This window comes from Sminthopsis crassicaudata, chromosome 5, assembly GCF_048593235.1.
Source record: "Sminthopsis crassicaudata isolate SCR6 chromosome 5, ASM4859323v1, whole genome shotgun sequence".
Taxonomy (NCBI): Eukaryota; Metazoa; Chordata; class Mammalia; order Dasyuromorphia; family Dasyuridae; genus Sminthopsis; species Sminthopsis crassicaudata.
In genome coordinates, this window is record NC_133621.1 from 256,866,163 (window position 1) to 256,880,503 (window position 14,341).

Below are 14,341 nucleotides of genomic sequence, written 5' to 3' on the forward strand. Positions count from 1 at the left end.
CTAAAAAATCAAGATGAAGAAGGTTTTACATTCAAGAGATAAGCATTAAATCATCCTGAGTCATGAAGATAATAGAAAAACTTAAGCTCTGACCTTTGACATTAGGGTACCTAAAATTAAAGCAGGCAAAGAAAACATATACAGATAGAATATGGTATGTGAGTGACACTGTGCTGCCCAAGTAAGTACTCCTGGGTCATAACTTTTAGTACTATCATACTATCAGCACATACTTTCAGCATTAGAATTTTTTTCCATCTTTTATGTGAAAGATGGAGATTGAATTGTTGAAAAGTCTGTGACTTTTCAACAATATCAACAATATCATGAGAAACAATAATCATGAGAACGTGATGAAGTAATAGATAATATTTTATTGTTCATTTTCCAGTCATGTCCAAGGCTTCATAATCCCATTTGGGGTTTTCTGGGCAATGGTATGCCATTTCTTTCTATAGCTAATATTACAGATGAGGAACTAAGGCAACAGGGTTAAGTGACTTGCCCAGGACCACACAGATAGTAAGTACCTGAAGCCACATTTGAATTCAGGCAGTCTTCCTGGTTCTAGACCCACCCCTGTGCCCTATAGCTGCTCATTAGTTATATTTATGAATAGGAATTTCCTGGAGGAAAACAAAATGGGAGAAATATAGAGTCAGAGGATAATGGATTTAGAGCTAAGAGGCACCGTGGCCATTGAGACTAACCTCTTTATTTTATAAATGAGAAAAGTGAAGGACAGGGAGTGTAAGGGACTCATTCAAGTTCACAAGTTAGTAAGTATCAAAGGAAGGATTTAAATTCAAGTGGTTTTTTGTTTGTTTGTTTGTTTGTTTGTTTGTTTTTTTATAATTTTAATTCATCTCTCCAGATAGAGAGATAGATATACTTGCTATATAACATTCACTTTTTCATTTATTGTCATTAGGGTTATGAGAGGTATTGTAGCATAAAGAATAAAGGACTGACCTTTGTAATACAGAAAAATCTGGTTTCAATTGCTGCCTCAGATGGATTCTATCTGCGTTGTCATGGGTTATATACCAAGGTGCATTAGTGGAGTGCATTTCCACAATGGAAAGTTTACTACCTGAATGATATAGAAAGAAAGACAGGGTATACATAATCTGTATAAGGGACTTTGTCTTTCTTAGTACCACCAGAAGGTTAGTAAAGATTGTATTAAAGAGACAAAGAGAACTTAATAGGAGGTCTGGTTCACGTGGTATATTGTTTGCCATGGAGATTGCTAGTGGGGAGAGAAAAAGATACTTAGCTTTGTGAAGGAGATTTCCTCTTCTAAAATTTGGAGTAGCTTTGACGATTCTCAATCCCATCCCAAAATTGCAAAAGTACAAGGAGGCACCCAGATGTTCAGAAACAGTTAATTCTCTTTATGATTTCTAAGGTGACACCATTGTGCATAGAGTGCCAGGCTCTCAAGACACTTGTGTGTCCCCGAACAAGTCACTTAATCCTATTTGCCTCAGTTTCCTCATATGTAAAGTAAACTAGAGAAGGAAATGGCAAACCACTCTAGTATCTTTACCAAGAAAACAGGGTCACAAAGAGTCAAGCATGAGTGAAACAACTAAACAACAAATGACTTTTAAAGTCCTTTCCAATCAATGATCTTATTTATTTTATCTTATCTCTCTTATGACATTCCATGAAAGTGACTTTACTTCTCCTTATTCTAATTTTTTATTCTGTTATTGTTGCTAATGCTCTGGTGACTGCTCAGCATAAAAATGTACCAAATATGCATAAATCACAGAAAGAACAATTGTCCTTGCACTTTGTTTCAAATTACAACAGCTCCAGCTATCTGTGTGACTTGGAGAAGTCATTACTTTCCCCATTTATAAAGTGTGAAATCACTTATAAAACTATAAGATATGACCTAGGAGTTTTTTCATCTTTAGTGCTACAATTCTGTGGTTTTATAAACCCATCTGAACCTCAGTTTCTCTATCAGTCAAAAGATATTGAATGAATAACTTCTAAGATTCCTTCCAGTTCTAAACCTGTGATTCTCTGACCCCTGATCCTCAGTGGTTTGGGCATCTGTCATAGCCTGACTTGTAGATTTGGAGATGAAAGAAATACAGCTGTTTTCCATCAATTATTTGTTACTCATTTCACTGACCCTCTGATTTGTCTTCCTATATAAACTTTCATTCAATCTTACCTGCTGAATGTTAATCTCTCTATATTTTCTTTTAAGGTTGCCTTTGCCCCCTGGATCATTTTCGGGACTCTGGAAAAACCAGGAAGCCTTCAAGCATTTGTATTTTGAAAAGTTTCCAGTAAGAACCTTTAAGATACCATTTCAGATGAATCTGCTTATCATCAAACTTATTCACACAAGAAAAATAGAGGAGTACCTTGTCCATAAAATCTTATGGCAAAAAGAAAATTTAAAAGACTATTGGATGTCAATCTCTGTATCATGAGTTGTGAATTGCTCAAATTGTAATTTAGCGTTAGTCAGCATTTATCTTAAGTTTAACCATTTATGGGGTTAATGGTTCAACTACCTCCCTAACTGGCCTGTTTTAGAATCGAAATCACCTTCCCTTACTTTCTCACTGTGAGAAAGTTCTTTTGTAGATCTAACCAAAATCATTTATTGCATTTAATTTCATTTCTTTGTTTAGTAACTCAGAGTGGAAAAATTTTGCCACTGGATTGGAAAAAAAAATTTTTTAAAGCACTTTATGGCCAGTCTTCTACCTCTTTATATTTAGGAAAGAATTATCACAGGGAAAAAAACCAAAAAATCCAAAACACACACACACACACACATACACACACACAAACACAAACATTCTGTTGCTGAGACTTTTGTTTGAAGCAATTCTAGCTCAGTAGATTTTGGGATTCTGTTCCATGATAAGGCATTAGGATAAAACAAGAGTAGAATGAACTATGTGATACCTATTAAATATTAACATAGAAAAAATCTAATTATGAATCAAGAAGAAATCTGCCAATCAAGTATTGTGTGCTACTGATGGATATTGAAACAATACTTTTTCCATTAAGACAAGAAATTGGGTTCATAAACTTTATAACTCACTATGTCAACTCAACTTGGATATACACAAAAAACTTTTAATTTATTACTAGTTGTTTAAGAATCAAACAGAATCTGGCAAACTTTGAAAAAACAACTCAGTAACCTTATAATACGTAAGATTCAATGCAACCATTTCTTTTATACTTTATAATGTCCTCAGTTTAATAATATAACATGACTGCTAAAATATATTTGTTTTGATCTTGTGGGATCTTCTGTTTATAGGGTTATTATGATACCATGGATGCCGGTTACATGGATGAAGATGGCTATTTGTATGTTATGTCTAGAGTTGATGATGTAATCAATGTAGCAGGTCACAGGATTTCAGCGGGTGCCATTGAAGAGGTATTAAAGAATACTGGGTATTGAATTATCTTCCAAAAGGTGAATTTAGATAAGACTAGACCTGCAATTTCATTGAATTCTGCCTTACCTTCTAGGTAAGGCAGAATTCTCTACAAATGAATGTTGACAGCTTCTCTTCAAGTTATAATCTTCTAGAGTTGCTTAGAGTGACAAAAATTTAGTGACTTACCCAGGTGACGCAGACAGTATTTATTAGTGGAAGGATTGAAATACTGCTTTTCCTGGTTCCAAAACCAGCCTATTGACTACATCATGCTTTCTCTCTGAAGTAGAAGACAAAAAATCATTTAAAAAATATAGAATTCTGTCAACAAAAAATATGAGCACTCATTAGTTATGACACTTTGCTAAGTCTGTGAGGGAGTGGAGGTGGAAAGGATTCTGCTTCTGCTAAGAATGAATTCATTTCAGTTTTCTGTGTATTTGATAACCCATCTGCAAAATGGAGATAATATTGTTTACAGCCCATAGAGCTGTTTTGAAGGTAGGATCTTGTAGACCTCAAAGTGTTTATATGTATATACATATACAAAATGTTTGTACACACACACACACACATATGTTTGCTTATACAGATAAGCAACTCATATGTAACTTAGTTTCATAATTGTTTGGTATCTAGAAGTTTAAATGTCTTGTTCATGGTCACATAGCTAGTATATGTCAAAGACAACATTGAACCCAATTTCTTCCAAACTCCAGGGCTGGTTTCCATATTACTGTATTCATTACACTCTGTATGTGTTTGTATGTGATATTATACACACACACACATATCAATTATACTATAATTCCTCTCATATATAAGTTTGTGATTTAACATAATTGCTAGTTTTATTATTGGGAGAGATAACATGAAACAGTGGATAACACACAGAAGGATCTGAGTTCAAATTTTGCCTCAGATGTTTATGAGTGTTATATGTAGCCTTGGGTATATAAATTAACATTCCTGTGCTTTCATTTCCTCATCTTTTAAAAAATTGTGGCAGGGATGATAGGAATGGGATTAATGGCTTCTAAGGTCCTTTTTCAAATTAAAATTGATACTAGAATTATTTGTTTCTGGTTCTGACCCAGCCTATGTGAATGGATGAATGAATGCATGAATGAATGAATGAATGAATTAAAAATAATTTGTTAATCACCTACTGTATGCCAAGTACTAGGCTAAGTAATAAGGATACAAATATAGAAAATAAAGAAGTCCCTAACTCTCAAAGAGCTAATATTCATAAATTGTATATTTTCATTCAGAATTTTCACTGATATCCCCAAACACAAGAGAACACTTACATATATAAATAGAAAAGAAAACAGGATTATATGTGATAATGTATACAATTTATACTTTTAAATTTATACTTTTAAAACAATTATTTAATAAAAGAACTTCATGTTCTAGTGGAGAAAACACTATAGATAGGGGAATGGTGATCAAAGAAGGCAATTTTGGTCTAGGGAATCTCTGAGGAATGTGCAAAAATTATTCGTGGGCATGGGACAACCTGCTTAAATCGGAGAAAATATTTTATAGTACAATTATACTTCAATGAGATCAGCAAAATAGAATTAGAGGTTCAGCTAATCTCTTCCTCTAATTAAATGATAACCACCTTCTGTAAAGTGGGTATTTATCTTCATTTACAGCATGCTGAAGTTTATCAGCCCTGCTTCTGTACACTTAGCTGTCTCAGTGTGGCAGCCAATCCTCTCATGCTCCACTGACAGGAAGGCATTTCATTAAATATTTTGGTAGATATGACCCATGTGTACTATTATTATACTGTCACCATTTAGACTTCACTTTCTCTTTTGTAAAACTTGGAAATTGAAATTCATGCCTCAAATGTTTTGGTAGACTTGTCAGAATGGGACCTCTTCCTTCCCAAATTCTTAATTTCTTGTTTCCTTAGAATGACTTCTTACTCCTACATACATTTCTGGTGGTCATAATTAATTAAAAATATCGCTATTTCATATGTTCAACATTTACCATCAATGAAAACTCCAACAGTTTTATTTTATTGGTTGAGAGGCATGAAAATAATAGTGACAGCCAAGTAGAAGAAGGCATAATCTTCTTGAAAATATTATAGCTGACAATGTATGAAATGTGGGTAGAACTGAACTTATGGAAGATGGGAAGGAAAAAATAGGAGAACCTAAGTTCAAAGTTGCCAAATGTCTTCCAAGCTTATGATTGACATTTAACAAATGAGTGCATATAGTCTCCTTTACCTACTCCTCTAAATAAACTAATCCTTTGTCTTTTGAGTATTTGGTGTTAAAGGACTTGTTCAGCGTCAAACAGCTACTAAGTGTCTTGAATCGGGTCCTCCGAACTCCAGACCCAGTGTTCTATCCCTGTACTATCTAACCACCCCAACCAATCCCTTTATTTACCACCGAATACTAAACAGTCTCTTAAAATTTTGCCTTTAATGTAAGATTCCATTGAAGTTCTCTTCAAAGGGTATATCAAGAGAGGACAACCTCCTGATGGATCCCCTATCAAAAACAGGTTTTGAGTATAGGTTCAGTGATTGACTTGGAGTCCATCATCTAGACACTAGCCCAGCTAAGATCAGACAATTCTATCACCAGCTCAACTAAAGGATGATGATTTTTAAAAATAAATTTTTTGATGTCCTTTTTTATGTTCTGTCAAAATAAGAATTTCAGCCCTTTCTTGTTATGGCAAAGAAAGTAATTAGGCAAAAGTATCTCATTTAGTGACTGCATCTGGGATTGTATATAACATTCTGTCTTGTCAATTTGAGGTAGCATATGTGAAGTGATTTGCAAATCCTTAAGTGCTTTATAAATGCTAACTACGTAGTTAACTAGTTGGCTGTGTGGCTGTGTAGCAGTGACAATAAATGGCACGGGTCCATTGCTCTGCCATAGGGGATGTAAAGAATGAATTATATGTCATTAGCTATCTTTCAAGACCTTCAGTAGCTTTTAGTGACTCAGTTCAACTTGCTTTTTAAAAAATCACATTTTATTGATATTTTTAGTTTTTATATTACCTAAATTTTCCTCTCCCTCTTTTCCCTTTCCAACTAATAGATTTTTTTTAGAAGAAATAGAGGAGAAAACAATCAGCAAAAATAAATAATGCATCAGCACATGCAAATCTGAAAATTCATGCAATTTTCCACGCTTTTTTTGTGACTTTTTCATTAACATGGCCATAGTCCTCATGCATATTGTTCTGAAAACTTACATTGATGTAATGCTTTAGAATTTGCAAACCTAGGTGTATCTGATATCTTCCAAGGGGGAAAGTTTAGACATATAATTTCTCAAAGTGTCTTGTGTGTTGACTATTCTGATGCTGCATTCTGTTTCCTCATCTATAAAATGGAGATAACAGCACTTACCTTTCAAGGTTGTTGTAAGGATCAAGTGAGATAAAAATTGTAAAGTACTTATACAGTGTATGAAACATAGTTAAGTGCTAGGTCATACCAATAGAGCATGCTAAACTGGACTTAGAAAGAAACAGAGGTCATTTAGTCAAATTCCCTTCTTTCTTAGATGTGGAAACAAAGATGTTAAGTCACTTGTACAAGGTCACATAGCTAGTAAGTGATAGAGGAAGTACAGATTGTGGTCCAGAACTCCCAAGGTCAGCCTTTGTTCACAAGTTCCAAGACATAGGGAACAGGTGTAGTGATGAAAGCTATGTATGTCATCCAAAAATCAGCCTAATTTCAGAGGCTTTGTACTAATTGGTGAATCCATGATGAATTTTGAGAGTCATGGCAACTTGGTGGTTAGGTTATAAGTTGTAGAGGAATTGCTATCTCTTTGATGGAGGGACTGTCCTTGAAATTATGTATCCTTGATATACCAAAGTGTACTCTTTTACTAGGAGAAAGTGGAGAGAACTCTTTCCATGGAGGATTTTTATTGCTTTTCCTCAAGAACCACAGGAAGCATTTAATTTTCATTTTAACCACTCACGCAAATTGATTGCTCCTTGTAAGTCATGAATCAAAGTGAAGCACATGGAACCTGATTTGATCTTGAGAAATCATCTTAATGGAGAGAGCCTCATATCTAGGCTTAGAAAGACCTATATCCTAATATCATGTCAGAATCTTATTAGCTATGTGACTCTGGGAAAGCCTTCACTCTACCTCTCTTGTCTCCAGTTTCTTCATTTGTAAAATAGGGATAATAATAGTGCCTACCTTACAGGATTGTTGTGAGTGTCAAATGAGATAATACATATAAAGTGTTTTGAAATCTTAAAAGAGCTATAGAAATGCTAGGTGTTACTTGGGGTTAGCCAAAGCATTTGCACCAAATGTTTCAGTGCTTGGTTTGGAGTCATTGGAGAAAGGATTTCAAGTATCCAGGTGTTTTTACCTCCAAACTTTGTTCAAAATGGCATGCCGAATAAGATACTGGATGTGGAATCAGGAGGATGTGAGATCAGCTCTCTCCTTATGTGTTACCAGCTATTTGACCCGAGCAACTCACTTAATCTCCCTCAGTCCCTTTCCTCATTTGTAAAAGGAGTGGGGTTGGACTCAATTATCTCATGTCTAAATCTAAAACCTATGTCTTATGATCAATTGTCTCTCTTTTCCAAGGGAAGAATTATATTCCTTTGAGGATGATGATGATGATTCTCCTCCTCCTCCCCCTCTTTCTCCTTCCTTTTTTTTCCTTTTTCTCTCCCACCTCTTCTTCCTATTCCTTTTCCTACTCCTTCCTCTCTGTCTCTCTCTGTGTGTTTCTCTCTGTTTCTGTCTCCCCTGCCCATCATGGAAAGTTGTATTGGTATCCATGAAAACTTGGAAATTTTGTGTTAAAGTGCTATAGTTTAAGCCAATTTGCTTAAAACAATTTGCCTCTTTAAAGATTGTTTTGACCAAAATTACCATTATTTGTTTTCAATTTAGTACTTTTTTTCCCACTAGTGTAGGAGTGATGACTTCCCCAGGGTGATTATGTGCCCAGTGAATGTACCTTGAAAATTTGATTATTATGGGCTTTAAATAATTTTACATTTGTTTGATATTATCTTAAATAATATGATTATTAATGAAAATTGGGTTTTCCTCCCACAATTTTTCTCAGATTGCTTTCTTAATGCATATTCAAGTTTGATTTTTAATCTCTATTCCTCTTCTTATTCCAACTATTCCTCTACTACAAATAAACCCCCATGTTGCTATCTTTTAAATTAATCTCTTAGAGATTGTTAAAAAGATAAATGAAAAATTCCACTGTCCCTCCTATCCCAATTAAAATTCACAATATAAAATGCCACTAAAATATTTAAGAAACTTGTGTTTAATTTTCTCTTGAAGTGGTAATAACTATCTATCTTGAAGAGTCTCAGGTATTTCCTAATATGAATAAGGCTACTCAGCACAAATCTCAAATAACAAAATCACCCTTGAATCATAGGTACTTAGGCCTGAAAGTGCTTTGTATACAGGAAGAATTTGTTAAATATTTGTTGAATTTCTAAGTGGGAATTTCTAATTCTTGCTTTTATCATTCAGTCTCCTTATTGCCATAGGACTCTTCATCTCAGAAGTCAAATTATTTGTGGCCTTCTGTCTCACAGAATTGAAAGACATACTATGAAAATTCTTATTTTCAGTAATTTTCTAAATATTGTTTAATAATGATGAAAAGTTTCTTGCCATTGCCTTTATTGAAGCTTCTAGTCTTAGGTCTTGTGACCCAAAGGTAGAAGGAAATTTTCTATGGAGGATTAAAAGCCTTTAAGGAACCAAATGAATCTTTGATAGCATTCAAGTAGGTATGACTTTACTTACTTTATGAGAAGAACTGTGATGCTTGCTTGTATTTATTTCCCCAGTCTTCAGTATCTAGCACACAATATTTAAATACTATTACATTCATTTTATATGCATTCATTCATTTTTTTAATTTAATGGATACCAATAAAACAAATGAGCTGACTAGCTTCATATAGCAATCTATTCCTTTTTGATCATATCTTTCTTTGATGAAATCCCTTTTCTACATCTTTGTAATTCATTACTTATATCACAGCCAGTGCTTATCTACCATATCTACTATTACTACATTGCCCTCTGAGTGATAATTATTTTTAATTCTCGGTAGAATTCAGTATTCCATGAATCCCCAATGTAGCTACTCTAAGAAACTACTCAATTAGAAAGACTGACTTCTTTTTCAAGGAAAATTTTAGATTCTAGGAACTTTCCTTGTCCTTAGAATGTTGTTTCATTGAATTTTAGCTTTTCCTTTACAATGTATAGACCTTGGTTATAACGTAACTCCAAAGCACAAAATCATAGAATGATGTTGGAAGAAAAGACTTGACAAGACATTCTCAACTCCAACCCCCTCTTTGTTGTAGAAATACCTTTCATGGTGTTTCCGGTTAATACTCATCTCATCTGTTCTTGAAAAATTCTATTCTGGTGGTAGGGAAACACCATATCATGGAGCCAATAATTCTTTCCACTTGTACTACTTTTGCCCTCTGGTAATACAGAATTCCTCTAATTCCTTATTTATATGAAAAAACCTTTAAATATTTTAAAGATGGTCACTAAGTCTTTCCTTTTTTCAGGCAAAATATTCCCTTTTCTTTACTTGAGTCTTCTTCAGACTAGTTCTTAAACTCCTTTACCCTTCTCTTGACATATTAAAGTCTGTCAAGGTTTTACCTGATGTGTGATGCCCATAACTGTGTCTGACTAGAATGAAGAATAATTGAACTATCAATTCCCTTTCTTTCTGGGATTTGTGTTTTGGCTATAACAACAGTCTAAATTTATGTGAACTTTTCAAAAAGAAAATTAAATTATACCAAAAATTAAATTACATTAATTTATATATCTTTTAAAAAACAAATTCAACTTGGTGCGTATATATTATGAATCTATTATGGACAAAGCCTGAATCCACTAGAAAAAAACAAAAACAAACTTCAACTTTTTTACATGAATTGCTTTCTAGTTAGTCTCATCTTCTTGGCATGTATTTATACATTGGCTTTTCCAAACTTTAAAGATTTCACATTTGCCCTCATTAAAATTCACTTCCCATATGTCTGAGAGATGAAGTTGTCAATTGTACAAATAAAATATTTATCAGATGCTCTGCTTTTAGCATAAAAAGATTTCCACCAGGTAATCATATACTGAAGGTTCTCATTATTACTATATCTTGTCTCAGTGTTAGCTTTTGATCTACTAACATCATTTATTTCCTCCATTTGGCTAAGGGATTTGGCATGCAATTCTAACAACACCATTCTCTTTGTATCTCCTCTTATCCTTACCTAAATATTTCCACTATAAATGATTCTTATGATTCATTAATGGAACCCAGAGGTATACCTTTTATTTTTTTTTTTTTTAATAATGCTATTCTGTTATTTCCTCTTTCAACTATATTTCTTTGAAAAGAGATTTCTACTTCCATTATTTCATCTTATTCATATGTCTCATCTTTCTAAATATTAGTGATATTTCTAGACCTATTTACATACTTTAAATGCTTATGTTTGCTTTTTTTGCCCATACGATAGCCATGAATGTATTATCAATATCTGGATTCCCATTCATTTTCTGATACTCAATATCTGTGTGATTTTGAGCAAATTACCTAGACTTAGTTTCTTTATCTGTAAATTATGAGGGGGATAGGACTAGCTGTCCTATGATCTAGGGTCCTATGATCAAGGTATTCTTCCTTTCTCCTCTCTGGGTTGATTTTGTTTTTGTTTGTGTGTTTTGTTTTGTTTTTATTGTTGTTGTTGCTACTGTTGTGTGGTTTGGTAATTCTTTGAATTACCAGAAAGTAGCTTTATACATTTTTTCTGTTTCAAGCTTCATGTTTTCCATAGTGTCAAATAAGCAAGCAAAGAACATTTATTTCAGCAACCAACATGGACCAGGTAAATAAAGGTTATATGAAGCATTTCCTCTCTTTCAATCTTATATTCTATTGGAAGAAATGTCATGTACACATATAAATATTTAGGGAATATGAACTAAGCCAACAAAAGGGGATAAAGTGAGGAAAGTATTCCAGTTTTTTTTTCTCTACAACTTTATTTTATATTCAGAGTCTTTTAAGAATATTCATCAAATCTCCAGCCAATCATGTTTTCTTCAGGTCTTTTGAGATGTCCTTCATTTTTCTAAATGCCTATCATTCTTGTATACAGAGTAATGATCCAAAAACCAAATTTATTTTCTTCAGCATGATATATATCACTGGCTATTTATTTTCCATATCTCCTTTCTCTTCTGAATCTTAACTCTCAATTGAAAAAAACAGGCAAAAATCCCCTGTGTCCCTAGAAATCTAATTTCTGACTAGGATTTCAGAATCCTAATATACATTTTCTAAGTCTTTTCCAACAATATCCTTCTCCTCTCCATAAATCACCAGAAATGAATTGTAGTTTATAGTTTTCATAAATCTCAACCAACTTTTCATCCCATCCAATATACATGTGACAGGAAGAGAACATGCCTTTTGATTAATTATATCTAAATACACTCACTTCTGTGCCCCTAGGCAGGGAGACAGTCACTCACAGCCACACTACAATACTTTAAGATTTTTCTGTGAGGTCTATCGAGCTTCTGGTACCCAATTCCCTAAAGCCAAAAACAACCAGTTGGACATTGCTGTGCCCTTAGGAATTCCTGAACTATAGTGGTGCAAAAGCCTTTGTCATCCTGTTGACCTGTCATACCCTAGAATTCAAACTTTCCTCTTCCATTTCCCACCTTGTGACAAAAATTTCTACTTGCCAAGTTGTTGTTCTTGACTTCAATTTGCCTTTATTATAATCTCTTATGTCTATAGAACTTTTTGTCTTCCAATGATGCCATGGGAACTTAGGTAGCAAAATTAAAAACAAACAGAACTCCTCAACTCTCCCATTTGTTTAGCTCATAAAACATTACATTTCTCACATTTTTTTCTCCTAAAAACTAATTTTTTCTAAAAGTTTTATGTTAAAAATATTGGCATATAAGGAGATATTAAAGCAATTGGTGTGATATTTGTCTTGGAGAAGACTCTAGGAGGACATGCTAGCTGTCTAAGAATAGTTAAAACTAGACATTATATTTTGGCTTCAAAAGAATGGAATCATGAGTAGTGGAAGAAAATGGCAAAGAAATAGTTTTGATTTCAGGAAAAAACTATCCAGAAGAAATAAATGGTTTAGGAAGTAGTGGAGTTCCCTCATTGGAAGATGTCAAGCAGGGAAATAGGTGATTATTTGTTGCATATGTTTTAGTGGGGAATATTTGTTTGTTTTTGTATGGCTTGGTCTTAGGGGGTATTGAGGTCCCTTTTAACTCTCAAATTCTGTGATTCTATAAAAAAAGCATGGCAAGAAGAATTTTTAGTCAAGATCATTGGCTAGGTCTACAAAGACACAAGAAAGCAAGACTAATCAGTTAAAAAAACAGTCACATTGATTTGTTGAGAAAACATTTGGCTCATAGTTTGATTTTGAAAAACTGAATTAATAAGATGTTTGGGGACTTTATAGCCATGTTCCCCATAGTTATGGTTCATCTCACTGAATTATTTCCCCAAGGATTGTTTCAACAGATATGTTTCAGCATGATTGCTGAAGTTGATATAGCATAATTACCAATGGAAAGAAACCTTTTGTACCTAGCTTAAGAAATTTGAAGTCAAAAGGAAAAGGATGCAGCTAATCCCAGGAGTATGTGTAACATGTTTATTTGGCAGGTAAGTATTCTCTACAGTGACTGCAAAGTCCAGGTCTTCACTATTTGGCAATTGAATTCCTGCCATCCAGATACATAAAGCACCTGTGACTTGGAGAATAGCTTGAAAGAGAACAATTCTTCTGGAGTTTTTCTTTTTTTGCCAGATAGAAGCATTGACATTTTGAGAATCTGGGCTCAGCATGTCTCCAACAGAAGCTTCTTTGTTAGGTACTGGCTCGGGATGAAAACAATTTTGCATATTTAAGAAAATCAACAAAATTTGTAATGTGGGAAAAAATAAATAACAAGCTACCATGTACTGGCACCATGGGGATATCCAGAATGTAAAAGCAAAAGTCACGGTCCTTACGTTCAGGGTAGGTTCATATTGATATAGAGCCAGACTAGACATTAAAGATCATCTAGTCTAAATTTTTCATTTGACAAATGAGGCATTCAGAGGTTAAGTAACCTGCCCAACATCAGAGATTATAAATTGGGATGTGAACCTTGGACTCCAAATCTAATCTTCTGTCCATTATCTATCTGGGGGTAGGGAGAAAGACTTTAAAAAGATAACATAACAAGAATACTAAATGATGGAGTGCATAAGGGGATTCAGATCTATAAGATGTGAGAAAAGGGAAAGATATAGAAACTGAGTGTACTCTTGTGTTTTGTAGGTTCTGATTTATATTGTTGCCTCCATTAGAATGCTTATTCTTTCAGGATGAGGGCTGTCTTAGTTTTTTCTTGGTATCCTTAGAATATAACATAGTGCTTGGCACTTGATAAGTAAATGGCTGTTGATGGATGGATGGGTGCATGGATTTGGTTAATGAAGACTTCAAAAAGGAGATGGAATTTACGTTAGCAGTAACCAAATTTGCCTTGATGGAAGAATCCTGCCAATTCAACTCTGTATGGTTGCTGATTTTTTTTTAAATATATATATATATTTTTAATTGTGAAAGTTCTATAAATCCTTTTTTTGGAGGGCCCTATGATACCTGAGAGTCATGATTTTTGAGATGCTACCAGGTATAAAACATTAATGTTTTAATTTTTTTAAATTGTGGGGTATAAAACTGGGTGGCAGCTTAGAATTTTTCTGTTTCAATTAATTCATTTCACATATGAGGAAATTGAG

The 14,341-nt window shown here is 33.8% G+C and overlaps 1 protein-coding gene across 1 annotated transcript in view; it reads left to right on the plus strand.

The window, feature by feature from the left end:
- Positions 1-14,341, plus strand: part of ACSS3 (acyl-CoA synthetase short chain family member 3) — a 245,851-nt gene that overhangs the window by 227,559 nt on the left and 3,951 nt on the right. The window contains 2 exon segments of the mRNA XM_074270876.1: positions 2,231-2,312; positions 3,311-3,433. Of these exon segments, the coding sequence (XP_074126977.1) occupies positions 2,231-2,312; positions 3,311-3,433 (205 nt within the window).